Here is a 16,498-nt window from a genome sequence, read left to right on the forward strand (position 1 = left end):
AACTGTTTCACACTTGTTATAAATCAATGTTTTTGGCAAAGAGACTTGGACAAAGTCTGTCTTCATGGAACTTACTTTCTAGTAGGGAACAGATGCTAGGATTATTATACCTATAATCCACAAATTAATATGATTTAAGAGAGCAGTTAATTCCATAAAGAAAATAAAGCAGTGTAAGGAGATAAATACACTCATGGGGTGAAAAGGACAATGAATTTCTGAGCTTGAGGACTGTGGTGCGAATTAGATTCTCTGTTTCAGACTGCTGTAGGGTTTTTCTTTCTCTCTCCCCCACCCCCAATGACTGTATTTCTCTGTGTAGCCCTGGGTGTCCTGGCACTAACTCTGTAGACCAGGCTGGCCTCTAACTCAGAGCTCTGCCTGCCTCTGCCTCCCGAGTGCTGGGATTAGAGGTGTGCAGCCCAGCCTCCCCCAACACACACACACTGATTTAGTTCTAAACAAGGGCATGTTGGGTGTGAGTTCCTGATAGAATATTATTCTGGTTATTGGGAGTGATTTTACTGGAACAATGTAGAGAACAAGGAGAAGAGTGGGCATGGTAGCTCATGTCTATAAACCCAGAACTTGGGAGACAGAAGTAGGAAAATCGTCTGTCTTGAGGCCAGCTTGGGCTACACAGTGAAATTCTCCACTGAAACAGAGGAAGGATGGTAGGAGAGGCTGGAGAGATAGCCCAAAAGTTAAGTGCTTACAGCTCTTGCAGATGATCCTGGTTCAGTCCCCAACTTCCATATGTTGGTTCCCAACCACCTGTAACTCCAGTTCCAGGTCATCTGATATCTTCCTCTGGGCTTCTGCATTCACTTGCTGGGCATCCAGTCACACACACACACACACACACACACACACACACACACACACGCAAAATAAAAAAAAATAATAATAAAACAAGGTAAGAGACAGACATGGTAGTGCACATGGTTAGTCCTGGCATTCAGAAGGCAAAGGCGGGTAGATCTCTGTAAATTGGAGGCCAACCTGCTGTATAAAGCAAGTTCTTGGCCAGTCTGATGCACATAGTGAGACTCTCAAATAAACATAAAACAAACAAACAAGGACAACTTTAAAAAAAAAAAAAAGCATCTAGCCAGGCAGTGGTGGCACACGCCTTTAATCCCAGGACTTGGGAGGCAGAGGCAGGCAGATTTCTGAGTTTGAGGCCAGCCTGGTCTACAGAGTGAGTTCCAGGATAGCCAGGACTATACGGCAAAACGCTGTTTCGATAGAACAAAAACAAAAACAAAAACAAAAGGAAAGAAAAGGAAGCATCTGTAAGTTGGCCTAGAGAGATGGCTCAGTGGGTCAGAGAACATGCTGCACTTGCAGAAGACCCTAGTCCAGCCAAGGGTACGTAATGAGATTCTGTCTCCAAAAAGCATGTTAGGGTTTATATTGTTTTGCTTTATAAAACACTATGGCTTTTGCAATTTAGGGAGGAAAGGGTTTATTTCATCTTTTGCTTTGTTTTGTTTTGTTTTTTCGAGACAGGGTTTCTTGTGCTTGTGCTTGTGCTCTAGCTCCATGCCTACCTGCCTGCTACCATGCTCCTGGCTGTAGCAGTCATGGACTCACTCTCTGAAACTGTAAGCCCCAAATGCACTCTTTTTTTTTTTTTTTTTTTTTTTGCCAAGTTACCTTGATCATGATACTTGGTTACAACAAAAGAAAGTAACTGAGGCAGCAGCTGAAGCAGAAGCCAGGGCTCACAGTGAACTACAAGCATGAAGCAAAATATATAGCCGGGCATGGTGGCGCAAGCCTTTAATCCCAGCCCTCGGGAGGCAGAGGCAGGTGGATTTCTGAGTTGGAGGCCAGCCTGGTCTACAAAGTGAGTTTCAGGACCCTGTCTCAAAAAAAAAAAAAAGCACAAGTCTATAGCCCGCCCCATGACGTACTTCCTCCAGTGAGACCACACTTCCTAAGCCTCCGGTGACCAAATATTCAAATATCATAAGTAATGAGGAGCACTGATCATTCATTCATTCAAAGCATCACATGGTAGAAGGGGGAAATCTATACCCATAAGTTGTCCTCTAACCTCTACTTGTATGCTGTGTTATGTGGCCAGCCGCATCATACAACATCAATCAAAATGAAGTTCAACATTTAAACACACACACACACAGGTAGAGGCATGTGGGCCTTTGTGAGTTCAAGGCCAACCTAGTCAACATAGTTCCAGGCCAGCTAGTGTGAGACCCTGCTTTTAAAAATGCACACAAATTTGTGTGTGTGTATGTATACTCCACAATATATAATACATATTATTCCACATGTTACACATCGTCTTACAGATCTTATCCCCTTTTTCTTAGTTACTTCTCCACTTTCAATAATTATCTTTCATAATGTATGCTGCTGCTGAAATTCTATCACATATGGATATGGGCATGGATGTACAGAATTTGTAATTTTAAAAAAATTTTTGCATAAATAGTTGGGAACTCTTCCAAATAACTTAATTTCTTCCTGCCTCCCCTCCTTCCTTTTGAGACAAGGTGTCACTATGTTGTCCCAGTTGGCCTGGAAATCACATATACACCAGGCTAGCTTTGAATTTGCAGTGATCCTCTTGCCTTAGCCTTCCAAGTCCTAGAATTAGAGACATCCACCATTATACCCAGCCCAATTTTGCACTCTTCCATACAGTTCTGGCTTATTCATTTTCTTGTTTTATAAATAGTGTGCGTTTCAGAAATCCCCTGCATTCTACAGAGCCATTCACTTGTTTCATGAGTTTGTTATCATTGTTATCAACAGTAATGAAGTATATATTCTACTGTATATTGCCTAGTGCACTTGTGTATCGATGAGTTCTATAGGTGAGGGCTGTATTTATTTGTTCAGGACAGATCCCAAATTCTTATTTGTCCTAAGTGGAAATGATGGTTGTGGGATTTCTTAAGATTAACAAACCCCAGAACATAAGAGGCACGTGGTCAGCATGGGCCTGCTCTGAGTCCAACTTAATTTCTGTCAACAATACGCAATAACTGGCAGGCATGGAACAAAATGGCTACAGCTATGCTAGCTGGGCAAGCCTCAACATTATGTCTATGAATATTTTGCCTGCATCTATTTTTCAAATACAGTGGTGGAAACATCAGGTAACAAGTTTCAGCCAAGCAGTGAAACCTCTGCTGTGGGCCTTAGATACCATCTGAGGACACTATTAGCTTGTGAGTTGGTACAATGCAGTGGTCTACTGGTCTACTGGAACTCACTCTATAGACCAGGTTTTTAATTCACAATCTTCTTTTTCTTCTTCTTCTTTTTTTTTTTTTTTTTGGTTTTTCAAGACAGGGTTTCTCTGTTTAGCCCTGACTGTCCTGGAACTCACTCTATAAACCAGGCTGGCCTCCAACTCAGAAATCCACCTGCCTCTGCCTCTGCCTCCCCAGGACAGCCAGGGCTACACAGAGAAACCCTGTCTCGAAAAAAAAACCTAAAAAACAACAAGAACAAAAGAATCCATCACTCTCACAGCTGGGAAGCACAGCAGCTGGAGCTGAGCTCTGAGGGCTCAAACCTCAAATAGGAAACAAAAAGCAACAACCTAGGAATGGTATTTGTCTTTCCAAAGCTAATGACCACACCCCACACACCCCTACCAACCCCCCATGACATACTTCTCAGACTGTACTGCCAACTGGGAAACAGACGTTCAAGGAAGGGCCTGAGGTCTGGAGGGCCCATCTCATCCCGCCCTAAAACCGCCCTCTGGCTTCTCCCACAGGAGTGGGGATACTGCAGACCGCCCTTCCCACAGGCTTTAACCTACCCCTTTTATGGTATTTATAAATCAGAGGAAAGGAAGAAATTTGCAAGTGAATGCATTTAAGGTATGTAAAAGAGGCATAGAAGGAAAGTAACAAAATAGGAAGATGATTTATGCCTTATTAAGAACAAATATTTGCGCCGGGCTTGGTGGCGCAGGCCTTTAATCCCAGCACTCGGGAGGCAGAGGCAGGCGGATTTCTGAGTTCAAGGCTAGCCTGGTCTACAGAGTGAGTTCCAGGACAGCCAAGGCTACACAGAGAATCCCTGTCTCGAAAAACAAACAAACAAACAAACAAACAAACAAAAAACAAAAGACAAAAAATTTGCCAGGCAGTGGTTGTTCATGGCTTTAATCCCAGCACAGAGCAGGAGGAGGCAGGTGGATCTCTTGAGTTGAAGGCCAGGAGGGAATTGCACCATTCGAAAGAATTAAGAGGTGTGATTTTGTTGGGAGAAGTGTCACTGGGAGTGTGTGGGGGTCTTCTTGGAGCTAGGGTTGCTGGGCAAGGCGAGGCAGGACGTGGGAAGTCTGACTGTGCAGTGGATCCCATGGAACAGCCAGGCGGGCACTGGACTTTGAGAAGCTGTGGGATCCCGCTCTGGATGTGAGGAAAGGGCAAAGTTTGGGGTCCCTGTGGAACTGCCGGAGTCGGGCTCCGAATCTCGGCGTCACAGACCACTGGGCATTGCAGAAGAGCTGGTTCTGGGGTCCCTGGGCTGCACGGAGGACATCCCAGACGCCTTGTTTGTTGCGATGAGCTGAGAACAAAGTTGGTACCCTTGGGCGGACTCTGGCTGGGGCTGAAGGAAAAAGGCAGGAGAGAGCTCTGGGTGGTTACGTCGTGGGGAGGAGAGATTCTGGCTAGCTCGGGCTGCTTGGCTTGGTGGTCGTGGCAGGAGCACAGGGAAGTTTCCTGGTGGGAGGTTAGACACGCAGCTTGTTAGAGGGAAATCTGTTTCATTGCTCCAGCATGGGGGATCCTGATGAGAAGAGGCAGTCCATGGTTTTAAGGTGTTTATTGTAGAAAGGCAGAGAAAGGGAGAGAGTAGAGAAGCATGGCCACAAGGAGAGAGAGGTGGAGAGAGGGAGGAAGAGAGGGGTTGAAGGAGCGTGAGAGGCCAAAGTAAGAGCAAGAGAATAAGAGGTAAGAGGGTGAGGAGGGGGCAAGCAGCTCCTTTTATAGTGGTCTGGGCTACCTTGCTGTTGCCAGGTAATAGTGGGGAGGAGCATATCTGGCTGTTGCCAGGTAACTGGGAGTGGAGTCCAGTCAGAATACCAGAAGCCTGGGGCATTGCCTATGTGACTGATGGCCACACACCTCTCTGCAGGTGTCTGTGGGGGGCCTTAGCTGCGACAGGAGCCAGGGGCTCAGGAGGCGTGGCTGAACTCCTACTGTCCCATGAAGGCAGAAGTCACCACCTACCAGGTCTCCGGGGTTCTAGCCTTGTGCTACACTGGAGACCAGGCTGTGTGCACAGTTCACCACCCCACAATTTGAGGTTTCAAGCCCTTGGTCTCTCAGCCTGTGATCAGGATGTAGCTCTCCACTATTGCTCCAGCACTGCCTGCATGCCACCAGACTACCTGCCATGATCATGTACTAAATGTTCAAAAGTGTAAGCAAGGCCCCACTCAAATGCTCTCTTAGAGTTGTTGCCTTGGCTATGGTGTCTCCACAGCAATACCCCACTGACTAAGACAGAAGTACTGGGACTGAAGTATTGCTGTGACAGGCCAAAATGTGTTGCTAGTTGGTAGAGTGTGGACTTTGGGACTTTAGATTAGGAAAGAAGTTGAGTGGTTTAAGTGGGGCCTAATGGGCCATTCTAGAAGGAACATGGAAGACAGTGGTGGTTCTGAGAGAAATGTAGATTATGACCTGCCCAGTTCAAGAGGTTTCAGAGGGGGAGAATATTATTAGCAAGTGGCCTAGAGAGCATTCTTGATTATATAAATAAATAAATAAATAAAAAATAAAAAAGTGGCTGCTTTTTGTCCTTGTCCTTAAAAATCTGGCTGCCGCTAAACTGGGTTTTGGATTAACAGCTTTGGCAGAAAAGATTTCAAGACAGCATAGTATTAACTATGTGTCCTGTAGTTATTAGTAATTATTCTTTTTTTTTCTTTCTTTCTTTCCAAGACAGGGTTTCTCTGTATAGCCCTGGCTGTCCTGGAACTCTTTGTAGACCAGGCTGGTCTCAAACTCAGAAATTCGCCTGCCTCTGCCTCCCGAGTGTAATAATTATTCTCATGCAGATCTATAATGATGAAAAGGAACAAGCTGAACAAAGACATACAAATGTAGTTTGGGAAGAAAAGGAGCACCAGGAAGTATAATGGATAAAAAGTTAAAATAGACAAAAGTCTGATGCTAAATGAAATAAAAAAGTTTTAACCTCAGAGCAAGACCTTGCCCAGCTAACCTTCCAACTTGTGAGAAGGAATAAGAGAAAAGTTTAAGTAGTAAAGGAAACCAACAACAGAGAGCTGGTGAAAATGTAATAGGAAGGGACCGAGCTCCAGCTGCAACAATCACAGAACTTCGAAGTTCTGCAATGTGGTCATGACTTTAGAGCTGAGGAAGCAGGAAGGGGCTTGAGGAATCTCCATCCAAGGCTAAGGATGGATGCTGACTGACACCAGGCATAAGTCAGGGGTGTCCCTATATGGAGGTCCAGAGAGGCCGTTGTGTGAAGCTTTGAAAGTGAAGCCTGGAGTGTGTTGGAGGCCCCAAAATATTGAAGATGCCAGAGGGTGGGACACCTGCCAAGCAGAGCTGCTAAGAGGGTGGGAACCAGCCCAAGAGAGAGCCATGTTATAGTCAAAGAAGCTGAAAGGAGATGGAGATCTGAAGAGCACTTTGACATCAGACATGGAGATGCAGAACTTGGAGTTTGTTGGATTTCTGGTTTTGCTTTGGTCCAGTCTTCCCTCACTGTGCTTTTTCCTCGCTTTGGAGTGGTGATGGGTATCCTGTGCCACTGTATATTGGAAGTGGGTGATCTGATTTTGACTTTACAGGGGTTTCCAATAAGAGAAGCCTTGACTTTCAGAAGATACTTAGAACTTTGGATTTTTAAGGAGCTTTGAGACTGAGAGAGTATGGGGACTGTGGAGGCCAGTGAAGAGAGTGTGATGGTTTGGGTGATTCCCGTGGGCTTTTCTATGAGTGCTTACTCACTACTAGTGATATCATTTGAAAGGATTAGAAGGATTAGGAGTGGCCTTCTTAGAGGAAGTGTGTCAGTGCGGGTAGGCTTTGAGGTTTCAAGAGCCCATGCCAAGCCCACAGTTCCTTTATCAGGTTTTAGCTCTCAGCTACTGCTCCCGCACCTGACTGCATACGCCCTTGCTCCCACCCCCATAACTGGACTAAACTGCTCAAACTGTAAGCAAGGTCCCAATTAAATGTTTTCTTTTATAATAGTTGTCTTGGTCAAAGTGTCTCTTCACAGCAATACAACCACTGTGACTAAGAAATGGCACAATGACTAAGAAACAGTTTTTATGGGCTGGTGAGATGGCTCAGTGGGTAAGAGCACCGGACTGCTCTTCCAAAGGTCCGGAGTTCAAATTCCAGCAACCACATGGTGGCTCATAACCATCCATAACAAGATCTGACTCCCTCTTCTGGAGTGTCTGAAGACAGCTACAGTGTACTTACATATAATAAATGAATAAATGTTTAAAACAAGAAACAGTTTTTATTATTTATTTATTCATTCAAGACAGGGTTTCTCTGTATAGCCCTTGTTGTCCTGGAACTCACTTTGTAGATAGACCAGGCTGGCCTCGAACTCAGAAATCTGCCTGTCTGTGCCTCCCGAGTGCTGGGATTAAAGGCACAGTGTTTTATTTTTAAACCTGGAGTCAGCTGTCCACATTCCACTCATTAAAGTTCAATTATTTATTACACATGTATACCTTACTTCCGTTAGCTCTTGGGTAAGAGTTTAAGGAGAAGCAGTTTAGAGGTTAGGTTTTTTTTTTGTTGTTGTTTTTCTATGTTGGGGATGGAGGCCAGGGACTAAGAGTCTAGCCCAGAGCTTACCACTGGACTATGGTCTAACCAAATCAAGGCATTTGAATTAGTATGTTTGAAGAAAGATCCTTGTATGCTGAGGAGAACTAATGGAGGTATAGAGTAGGAATTCTTTGCCCACAGAATAACACTTTAAAACTCATACAAGTGCAATGTTCTCAGAATGACTGTAACTGGAAAGAAGCCTTCGGTAGTGGTAGTAGCAATTTTAAACGGTTTCTGTCAGTCTTATCAGTGAAATCTGAACTGTGTGTGACCAGCCAGTCTGAATCTGCATTATGTCTGTCATTATGTTTTGTTTTGTTTTTCATTCTCACACTGTACTCCAGGCTGGCCTCCACCTGGCTGCATAACAATCCCTCATCCTCCTGCTTCGACCTCCCAAGTCCAAGTATCCGGTTTATTTCTCCTTTCTTCTTTCACCGAGACTGGGAATATCAGCAATCATTCTTCTATCTTTCATCTCTTCACTTTCTTTCTTCAGCTATCAGGATTTCCTGACTTTTTTTCATCAGAGTTCTCTGCGGTGCTCGCTCTTACTTCACTTTTCTCCTCGCCTTACCCACAATTCTTTCAACTTTGCTGTCCAGGCCATTGACATTCCCTTCAAGGTCAGGAAAAATTATCAGCCAAGGTGAAAAAGTTAAGATGTCAATTAAAAGGTCTTGTGGTGGTACACACCCTTATTCTCTGCTCTCGAGAGACTCAAGAAGGTGAATCTCTTGAGTTCGAAACTGCTCCACGAGAGTTCCAAGTAAGCCTGGGTTACACAGTGATGCCCTCCCTGTCTCCACAACAGAAACACGAAACGATTCTTATCCGCGATCACCATTAATTTGGAACCACGCTTTCCACATCACCCTTGCTTGGCTAATCCTACCACAGCCACTCTGGGCATGCACGGAGGCTGCTTCCTCTCTTCTCTGCCACCTTGAGTAGAGCACTGTGAGACGCTTCTCGAGTGTGTCCGTGAGTCCTGTCAACTCTCTTCTCTCGGCCACTTCCTCAGCCGTCCTCCAAGTCCCGGGAGAAGGCCACAGTTCCGGTCCGAGCCTCGGGAGCTGCCCGCTCTCCTGGCACGGGGAACAGGGAGCAGGGTGTGTGTGTGGGGGGGGGGGACAGGAAGCGGTGAGCAGGACCGCGCTCGGCAGGGACAGGCCACCAACCGGAAGCGCGTGGGTGGGGGGGCGCGCTCGGGCGGAAGACCGCGCGCGTTGGGTTGGGGGCGCCGCGAGGGGCGGGGCCAGCGCGCGCCGGGGGCGGGACTCCCGCGCGGGTCACGTGAGGGGCCCGGTGGAGGTGGTGGAGGTGGTGGCGCGGCGGCGGCGGCGGCCGCGGCGTCTAGAGCGGCGCCCAGTGCAGGATGTTGCAGGAGACGGCGGCGGTGTCGTTGGCGGCAGCGGGCGGAGGAGCGGCGACGGCTGAGGCGCCCGCGGGCGGGAGAAAATGGCGGATTTCGAGGAGTTGAGGGTGAGCGTCGCGGGGGCGGGGGGGGGGGGGGGCGAGCGGAGGCCGCAGGGCGGGGGGAGGGGAGGCGGGAGCAGCGCGGCGCCGCCGCCGCCGCCGCCGCCGTCGCCGTCGCCGTCGCCGCCCGGGCGTGCGGCCGGTTGGCGGAGCCGTCCGGTCGGGCGCCGCGCGGGGAGGGACGGCGAGGGCCAGGGCGGTTGGGCGGGCGGATGGCCCGGGCACCCGGCGGGGCCGGCGGCTCGAGTCGGCTGGGCACGGGGCAGCCCGCGGCGGTCGCCTGAGCGGTGGCGACCCCGGGGCACGCTGTGACCGCCCGCCTTCGGAGCGTGAAGTTGCGTTTAGGGAGCTCCCTGTGCCCCGCTGGGGTCTGGGCAGGTCTGTCACGAGATGAGGCCCTTTCCTCCCACCCGTGCTTTCTCCCTCGGCGTGGGGAGAAGCGCGCTCTTTTGGGAACGCCGCCTCCCGTAGTCGGCCTCCTACCCAGAGACTTGGTTTGTAACCATGGTAAGGAAGCTTCCGAGGCCGTGTTGTCATGTGTGTGTAGTTGGTGCTCTTGAGGAGCAACTGTTGGCTAGCACGAGAACAAGGTCATAACTTTATCGTTGGTGCCTTTGTAGTCGGGCTCTAACGGAGAGGCTCTTGGGGGTTTCAAGGAAAAAGAATTTATTTTTTTTCTCCATTAGATAATCTTCACAGAAACCTTATCCCAAACTAAGCCAGGTATGGCGAGCTGCAGTGAAGGCCGAGTTACTGACGACATATGTGGGATGTTTACAGATAGAAACCCTGACTCTGTGTGTGTGTGTGTGTGTGTGTCTGTGTGTCTGTGTGTGTTTGTGTGTTTTAAAGTGGAGACAGAAATATAGATTTGAAGTTAAATGAACTAACTTTCAGCCAGTTGGGGTAACTTAGACTTGTTTGGTGTTTGGGTTACTTTAATCTGGCTCTGCTTTGTGAGACTGTTATTGTTGGTGGGAAAAGGATGTTGGCTGGCCGGACAGCTAACAAAAGAGTGAGCGTGAAAGCTCGCACAGGGCCTTCCATTTCTCCTCCTGTTTCAGGAAAGATTGAGTTTTTCCCAGTAAAGCTTATATGGATGCATGTTGTCTCCCATGTTGTATCCCTTATCAGTTTATACAGGTAGCATGACTGACAAGGGCATTTGAACCATATCCGTCCTAAGTGTTTAGTGAAGCTCCTGAGACAGTCGGGCCTGAGCCTCACTCAGTACAGTAAATTGAACACTGGAGGAATTTTTACCTGTAGTATGACCTTAACATTTTGCACATTAACAGATGTATATTTCCTCTCGAAAGGAGATGTAGCTTTTTTTTTTTTTTTTTTTTTTTTTTTTAACATTTGGTTAGTGAAAACCTTTCTAGGCTTGTATTAGACTTAGAAATGTCACTGGTTAAAGGGAAGAATTAACCTTAATCATAAAGGGTGGGAAAAAGCACATCAGTATTCAGACTGAAGTGGAACCAGGACCTTGGAAGCAGTCCCTTTCTAATGTCTCTGTTTTGTTTTGTGGCAAGCTTCATTTTCTCATCTCTAAATCACCTTGGTCTGGCCTCTCCTTGTACTTGGTAAAAGATCATGTTGTTGGCTTCCCCAGTCGCAGTAAGTGACCAGCAGAGACTTGACCTCGGAGTTTCCAGAGGAAAGGTAGGAAGGCGTTGTACATGCTGGAAGAATTAGCCTCTGTTTTGCTTAGGGCAGACCCATGTTAGCTTGTATTTAAAGAACTTTATCCCAGTCCGCAGTGCAGAAAGTGATGGTGGTACATACTCATTTTAATATCACCGAATACATGCCAGAAGTTACATGCCAGACATACTTCACATACTTGACATATACATTGTATTCTCCTAATTCTATGAAGACAACGAACGCACATAAACTTTCACCTATATTATCCTTTTAGAGGAGAAATGCTAAAATCTTAAACACTAGTTATCTGATTTTAGAATCTTGAGTTCATGTTAGATTTCATTGTTCAGGTGCCCTCGGAACTAGGTGGGATTCCTAATTTTTCTATATGGGATAAATTAAATGATAAATACCATCCTTTTGTATTGTAAGAGTGGAAAAAAACAGCCCCTCCCCCCAAACCCCCCAAAACAAACAAGCAAACCAAACCAAAAACAACAAAACCCAAAAACTATAATCAGAAAGAAAGAGAAGGGAAAGAAATATCCAGGACACTCAGAATGGTGGTTTCTGTTACAGACTATATTCAGATGATCATAGGGACAGTTAATTACATTATAGAATCAGAAAAAAATTATGGACATTAGCTTTCTGGTTATCTTGGCAGTGGAAGAAATGGTAGACTGATTCGGGTACTGTAGTTTAAGCTGTTGAGGATCAGTGTAGCTTTAGTCAGCGTGTGGCTGGTGCTGTCTGTTCACTTTGGAGGAAGATCATCCTCTCATTTTAGCTATCATGTTCTTTCACTTTTTAGGCTTGGAGTGGGGGAAGGGAGGTGTCATTTTATAAGTGGTTTGAATAGATATGGCCCCCATAGATTCATGTGTTTGAATGCTTGGCCTATAGGGAATGGCACTGTTAGGATGTGTGGCCTTGTTGGAATAGGTGTGACCTTTTTGGAGGAAGTGTGTCATTGTTGGGGTGGGCTTTGAGGTCTCCTATGCTCAGGCTCTTGCCAGTGTGAAACACAGGCTCCTCTTGGCTGCCTTCAGATCCAGATGATGTTGCTCCTCCAGGCACCACGTCTGCCTGGACTCTGCCTTGCTTCCCACCATGATGATAATGGACTAAACCCCAGTCCCAATTAATTGTTTTCCTTTGTAAGAGTTGTCTTGGTCATGGTGTCTCATCTCATCAGTGAAACCCTAACTAAGACAGAAGAAGGTAGAAGTTGGTACCAGGGATTGGGGTACTGCTAGGATAGGCCTGACCATTTTTGTTTAGAGAAATGTGGATTTTGAAATTTTGGATTAAGAAAACAGTGGAATGCTTTAAGTGGGGGCTTAATGGGTCATACAAAGAGACATATGGAAGACGTTGGTACGGCGGGTGATTTTGAATTGTGGGGGCCTGGCTCAAGAAGTTTCAGAGGAGAAGAATTTTAGTATGTTGCCTAAAGATTGTTCTTGTGATATTTTGGTTTAGAGTGTGACAGCTTTTTACCCTTGTCTGAAGTTTGGCTGAGGCTAAGGTGAAGAGATTTAGATTAATTTCATTGGCAAAGAAAATCTCAAAACAGCCTAATATAGACTCTGTACTATAGTTTCCCCCCTCCCCCACCCCTACTCTTCCTTTTTTTTTTTTTTTTTTTTTTTTTTTTCTGAGATAGGGTTTCTCAGTATAACCAGCCCTGGCTGTCCTGGACTTGTTTTGTAGACCAGGCTGGCCTCACTCTCACAGAGATCTTCCTGNTGTGACAGCTTTTTACCCTTGTCTGAAGTTTGGCTGAGGCTAAGGTGAAGAGATTTAGATTAATTTCATTGGCAAAGAAAATCTCAAAACAGCCTCATGCCTGGTCTTTTTCTTATTAAAAAACAAAAAACAAACCAGTTTTTTGTTTTTTTTTTTTTTTTTTTTTTGGTTTTCTGAGATAGGGTTTCTCAGTATAACCAGCCCTGGCTGTCCTGGACTTGTTTTGTAGACCAGGCTGGCCTCACTCTCACAGAGATCTTCCTGCCTCTGCCTCATGGGTGCTGGGATTAAAAGTGTTTGCCACTAAGCCCAGGTCTGTGATTACCTCTCATGAAGAACATTTTGATCAAACATAGCAAGCTGAGAAAGAAAGATACAAAATGTATGGTTCAAGGATTAAAGGGGTGTCAGGAAGTGGAATGGAACTAAATTTTGTGTTCAAGGGGATAAACACAAGATTTTAGTTGGAATTAGGGAGTGGTGACCTCAGGCAAAATCCCACCCAGCTAAATTTACATCTTGTGAAAAGAATGTTTTCCAAGGGGCCAAATCCCACCTACTGTAAATTTACACCGTGTTTGCAGTCGTATGAGGGATAACATCGTGTAAGCAATATGATGACTTGGTTATTTTCATTTGTGTATAAGGAGATAAGATTATATGTTAAGTTGGTGGGTAGATTGTGTTGACTATTTTCAGTGTCAGTTTGGCTATATCTGGAATGAACTACAATCCAGAAATCAAGCATACCTGATCTTGAGCTTGGAAGACCCACCCAGGGTTTTGATAAGGATCATGAGGTGAAATGACACAAGCTTTAATTCAGATCTTGAGGCTTAGTAGCCATGCTTATTAAAATCTATAATGAAAAGGAATTGAAGAAAAGCTCAGGCCCATGTGTGATCGCACACACCTTTAATCCCAGCACTTAAGAGACAGGCATTCAGATTTCTGAGTTCAAGGCCAGCCTGAACTATAGAGCAAGTTCTCGAACAGTCACGCATAGGCAACAAAGGAAATCATGGAAAACACAAAGTTGGTGAAGATGTAATTGAATAGAGGCCTGTATTTCAGGCTCAGCAAGCAGCAGAACTTGGCAGTTTCTTTCACGTAATTCTGGCTTTAGAGTCAAGAAACCTCTTTCTGCAATTAAGGAAAGTTGCTGAGACCAGGTGTGTGGCAGGGGTGTCCTTTCATGGAGGCCCAGAGAAGCCATTGTGTGAAGCTGAGAAAGTAAAGCCTGGATCGCCTTTGATACCTCCAGATGTTGGAGATGCCAGAATCGTGGGACACTTGTCAAGGAAAGCTGCTAACAGACAGTGGAACCAGCCCAAAAGAAAGAAGTGTATTGAAATGAACAAAGCTGAAAGGAGCTGGAGATCTGAAGAGCATTTTGACATCAGACATGGAGATACAGAGTTTGGAGTCTGCCCAGCTGGTTTTCAGTCTTGCTTTCCTTCAGTATTTGTTTAGGAACAGTAATGTATAGCCTGTGATATGTTGGAAGTATGGGATCTCCTTTTTTTATTTTTATTTTATAGGGGGTTACAGTTAAGAGATTGCATAAATCTCCAAAGAGACTTCGAACTCTTAAACCTTGTTGAGACTGAGAGAGACTATGAGGACTTTCAAAGTTGAACTAAATGCATTTTGCATTATGATGTGGTTACAAGCCTATGGGGAGGGGGTAGGGAGTGGAATGTGGTGGTTTAAATAGATTCATTTGTTTGAATAAGGAATGGCAGGCGCACTTAGGTATGGTACTGGTGGAATAGGTGTGGTCTTATTGGAGGAAGTGTATCACTGTGGAGGTGGGCTTTGACGTTTCCTATGATCAGACTCTGACCAGTATGGAATATAGTCTTCTCTGGCTGCCTTCAGATCAAGATGTGGAACTCTTGGCTCCTCTAGTACTACGTCTGCCTGGATGCTTCCGTGCTTTCCACCATGATGATAATGGACTGAACCTTTGAAGCTGTAAGCCAGTTCCAATATCCTTTATAAGAGTTGCCTTGGTGATAGTGGCTCTTCACAACAATGGAATCCCTAAGACAAAAAGGCACCTGTAGAACCTTAAAGGGTTGCTAAATAAGGTTTTTCTTTTTTCAAGACTATGTGAGCAAGTCACAGCCACTGTGTGACCACATACTATGGCTGTTCTTTGTTTTACCTTTCAGTCCCAAGTGACTAGTAGATTACCAGCTTAGGTTTCTTCCATTGTTCTGAAAGAATATGATGAGTCTAGAGCTTTGGTCAGAATCCACTGGACTGTCCAATTCCAGGGTATTGGAATCATGGTACAAACTTGATTTGGAAGACATTCTAATGGGTTGAAGGAAAGGAAAGGGGGAACCCTTTGAGAAGGATGAAGGTGGCCTGTGTCATCAAAGGTGGTTATAGTGTGGCTGGTATAAGGAGTTGTCAAGGGCCAGGGAAACGATTTGGTTTCGTAGATGCTCAAGTATAACATCTTTGTTATAATTGAAGAGATGACTGACTGACTAGTTTGTGAATTAACTAGCTATATGTGAATTAACTTGGTACAAGATTGTTTTAGCTTCTGTTCTATTGCTCTGAAGAACCACCATGACCAAGGCAACTCTTATAAAAGAAAACTTTTAATTGAGAGCTTGCTTACAGTTTGAGAAGGTTAGTTCATCATCATTACTGTGGGAAGCAAACAGGCATAGGTTAGAGCAGTAGCTAAGGTGGTGGCTCTCCATTGTAAGTAGTGTCGTGACCCATTACACAGTTCTTCATGTTGTGGTGACCCCCCCAACCACAAGATTATTTTTAGAGTTACTTTATTACTAATTTTGCTATTGTTATGGATCTTAAATATCCCAATTTTTAAGCCTCAGGTCTTTTGAGTCCCAGGTTGAGAACCACTGAGCCAACAGGAAGAGGCGCCGGCCTGGCCTAGGCTTTTGAAATCTCAAAACCTACCCCCAGCCACACACTTAAGGATCCTAATCCTTCTAATCCTTCTCAAACAGTTCACCAACTGGGAGCCAGATATTTAGACATTATACTCTGGGGGACATTTGCATTCAAACTACCACAAAGATCAACAGTAGGTCTATCATTATTTACCACTATGATTTTTCTCCTTAAAATAATCTCTTAAGGAGCTAAGTGCTGGGTGAAGTCATGGAGATAGAACAGTTGGGTTTCTTGAGTCAATTTAATTTATTCAACCATTCACTACTACTTTTTTTCTGCCCTTGTTTTTCCTTCCTTGTTACATAGTTCTAGTGTTGGGTTTCTGGTGGCAGTCATTTTTAAATTTTTGCAGCAGTTCAATGTAGACAATTCATTCTCTACACAGCAGTGGATGGGAGATCTGTTTGTAGTGACAATCCTATTTATTTTTATTTTTCTTAAAAGGACATCCCTCCTGTATTCATTGCCTTTCTGTCATGGATTGAGAACTAGATTTCTGTGTACCTTATAGAAAGAATGAAGATACATATGAAACTTTGGATGTGTATCATTGTTGTGGGTAAACTAGGACCTGGAAAGTTTGTGGCATCATACTTTGAAATCAGTTAGCTTGGCTGGTTGCTGCGTAACTCATTGCTATGTGGATTTTTTTGCTTAGCATACTTCATGCCCTATGTTTGATGGAAGCATGGACTGTGGGGAGTAGAAACTAGAGGTGGTTCTTTGACATTAAGAGGCTAAAGTAATTCTGTAACAGGTAATTTTCTGCCTAGAAGATCCAAGTGTTTCATCTGTTACACCAACCAGGAGTCTTCTGGGGTTTTTTTTGTTTTTTTTTT

General features: G+C 45.1%; 1 protein-coding gene across 10 annotated transcripts in view; it reads left to right on the forward strand.

Annotated features, from left to right (window-relative positions):
* The first annotated feature begins 9,117 nt into the window (after nt 1-9,117).
* Pias2 (protein inhibitor of activated STAT 2) overlaps nt 9,118-16,498 on the forward strand; it is a 70,322-nt gene continuing 62,941 nt past the window's right edge. For 5 of the 10 annotated variants that reach the window (XM_021214242.2, XM_029546742.1, XM_029546740.1 and 2 more), the window contains exon 1: nt 9,561-9,818. In XM_021214242.2, coding sequence (XP_021069901.1) covers nt 9,816-9,818 — 3 coding nt within the window. In that variant the 5' untranslated portion in view covers nt 9,561-9,815. Of the gene's footprint in view, nt 9,318-9,560; nt 9,819-10,894; nt 10,980-16,498 lie in introns of those variants that run through there. The other 5 variants (XM_021214241.1, XM_021214243.1, XM_029546744.1 and 2 more) reach the window with 4 other exon arrangements.

This window comes from Mus pahari, chromosome 15 (genome assembly GCF_900095145.1).
Source record: "Mus pahari chromosome 15, PAHARI_EIJ_v1.1, whole genome shotgun sequence".
Taxonomy (NCBI): domain Eukaryota; kingdom Metazoa; phylum Chordata; class Mammalia; order Rodentia; family Muridae; genus Mus; species Mus pahari.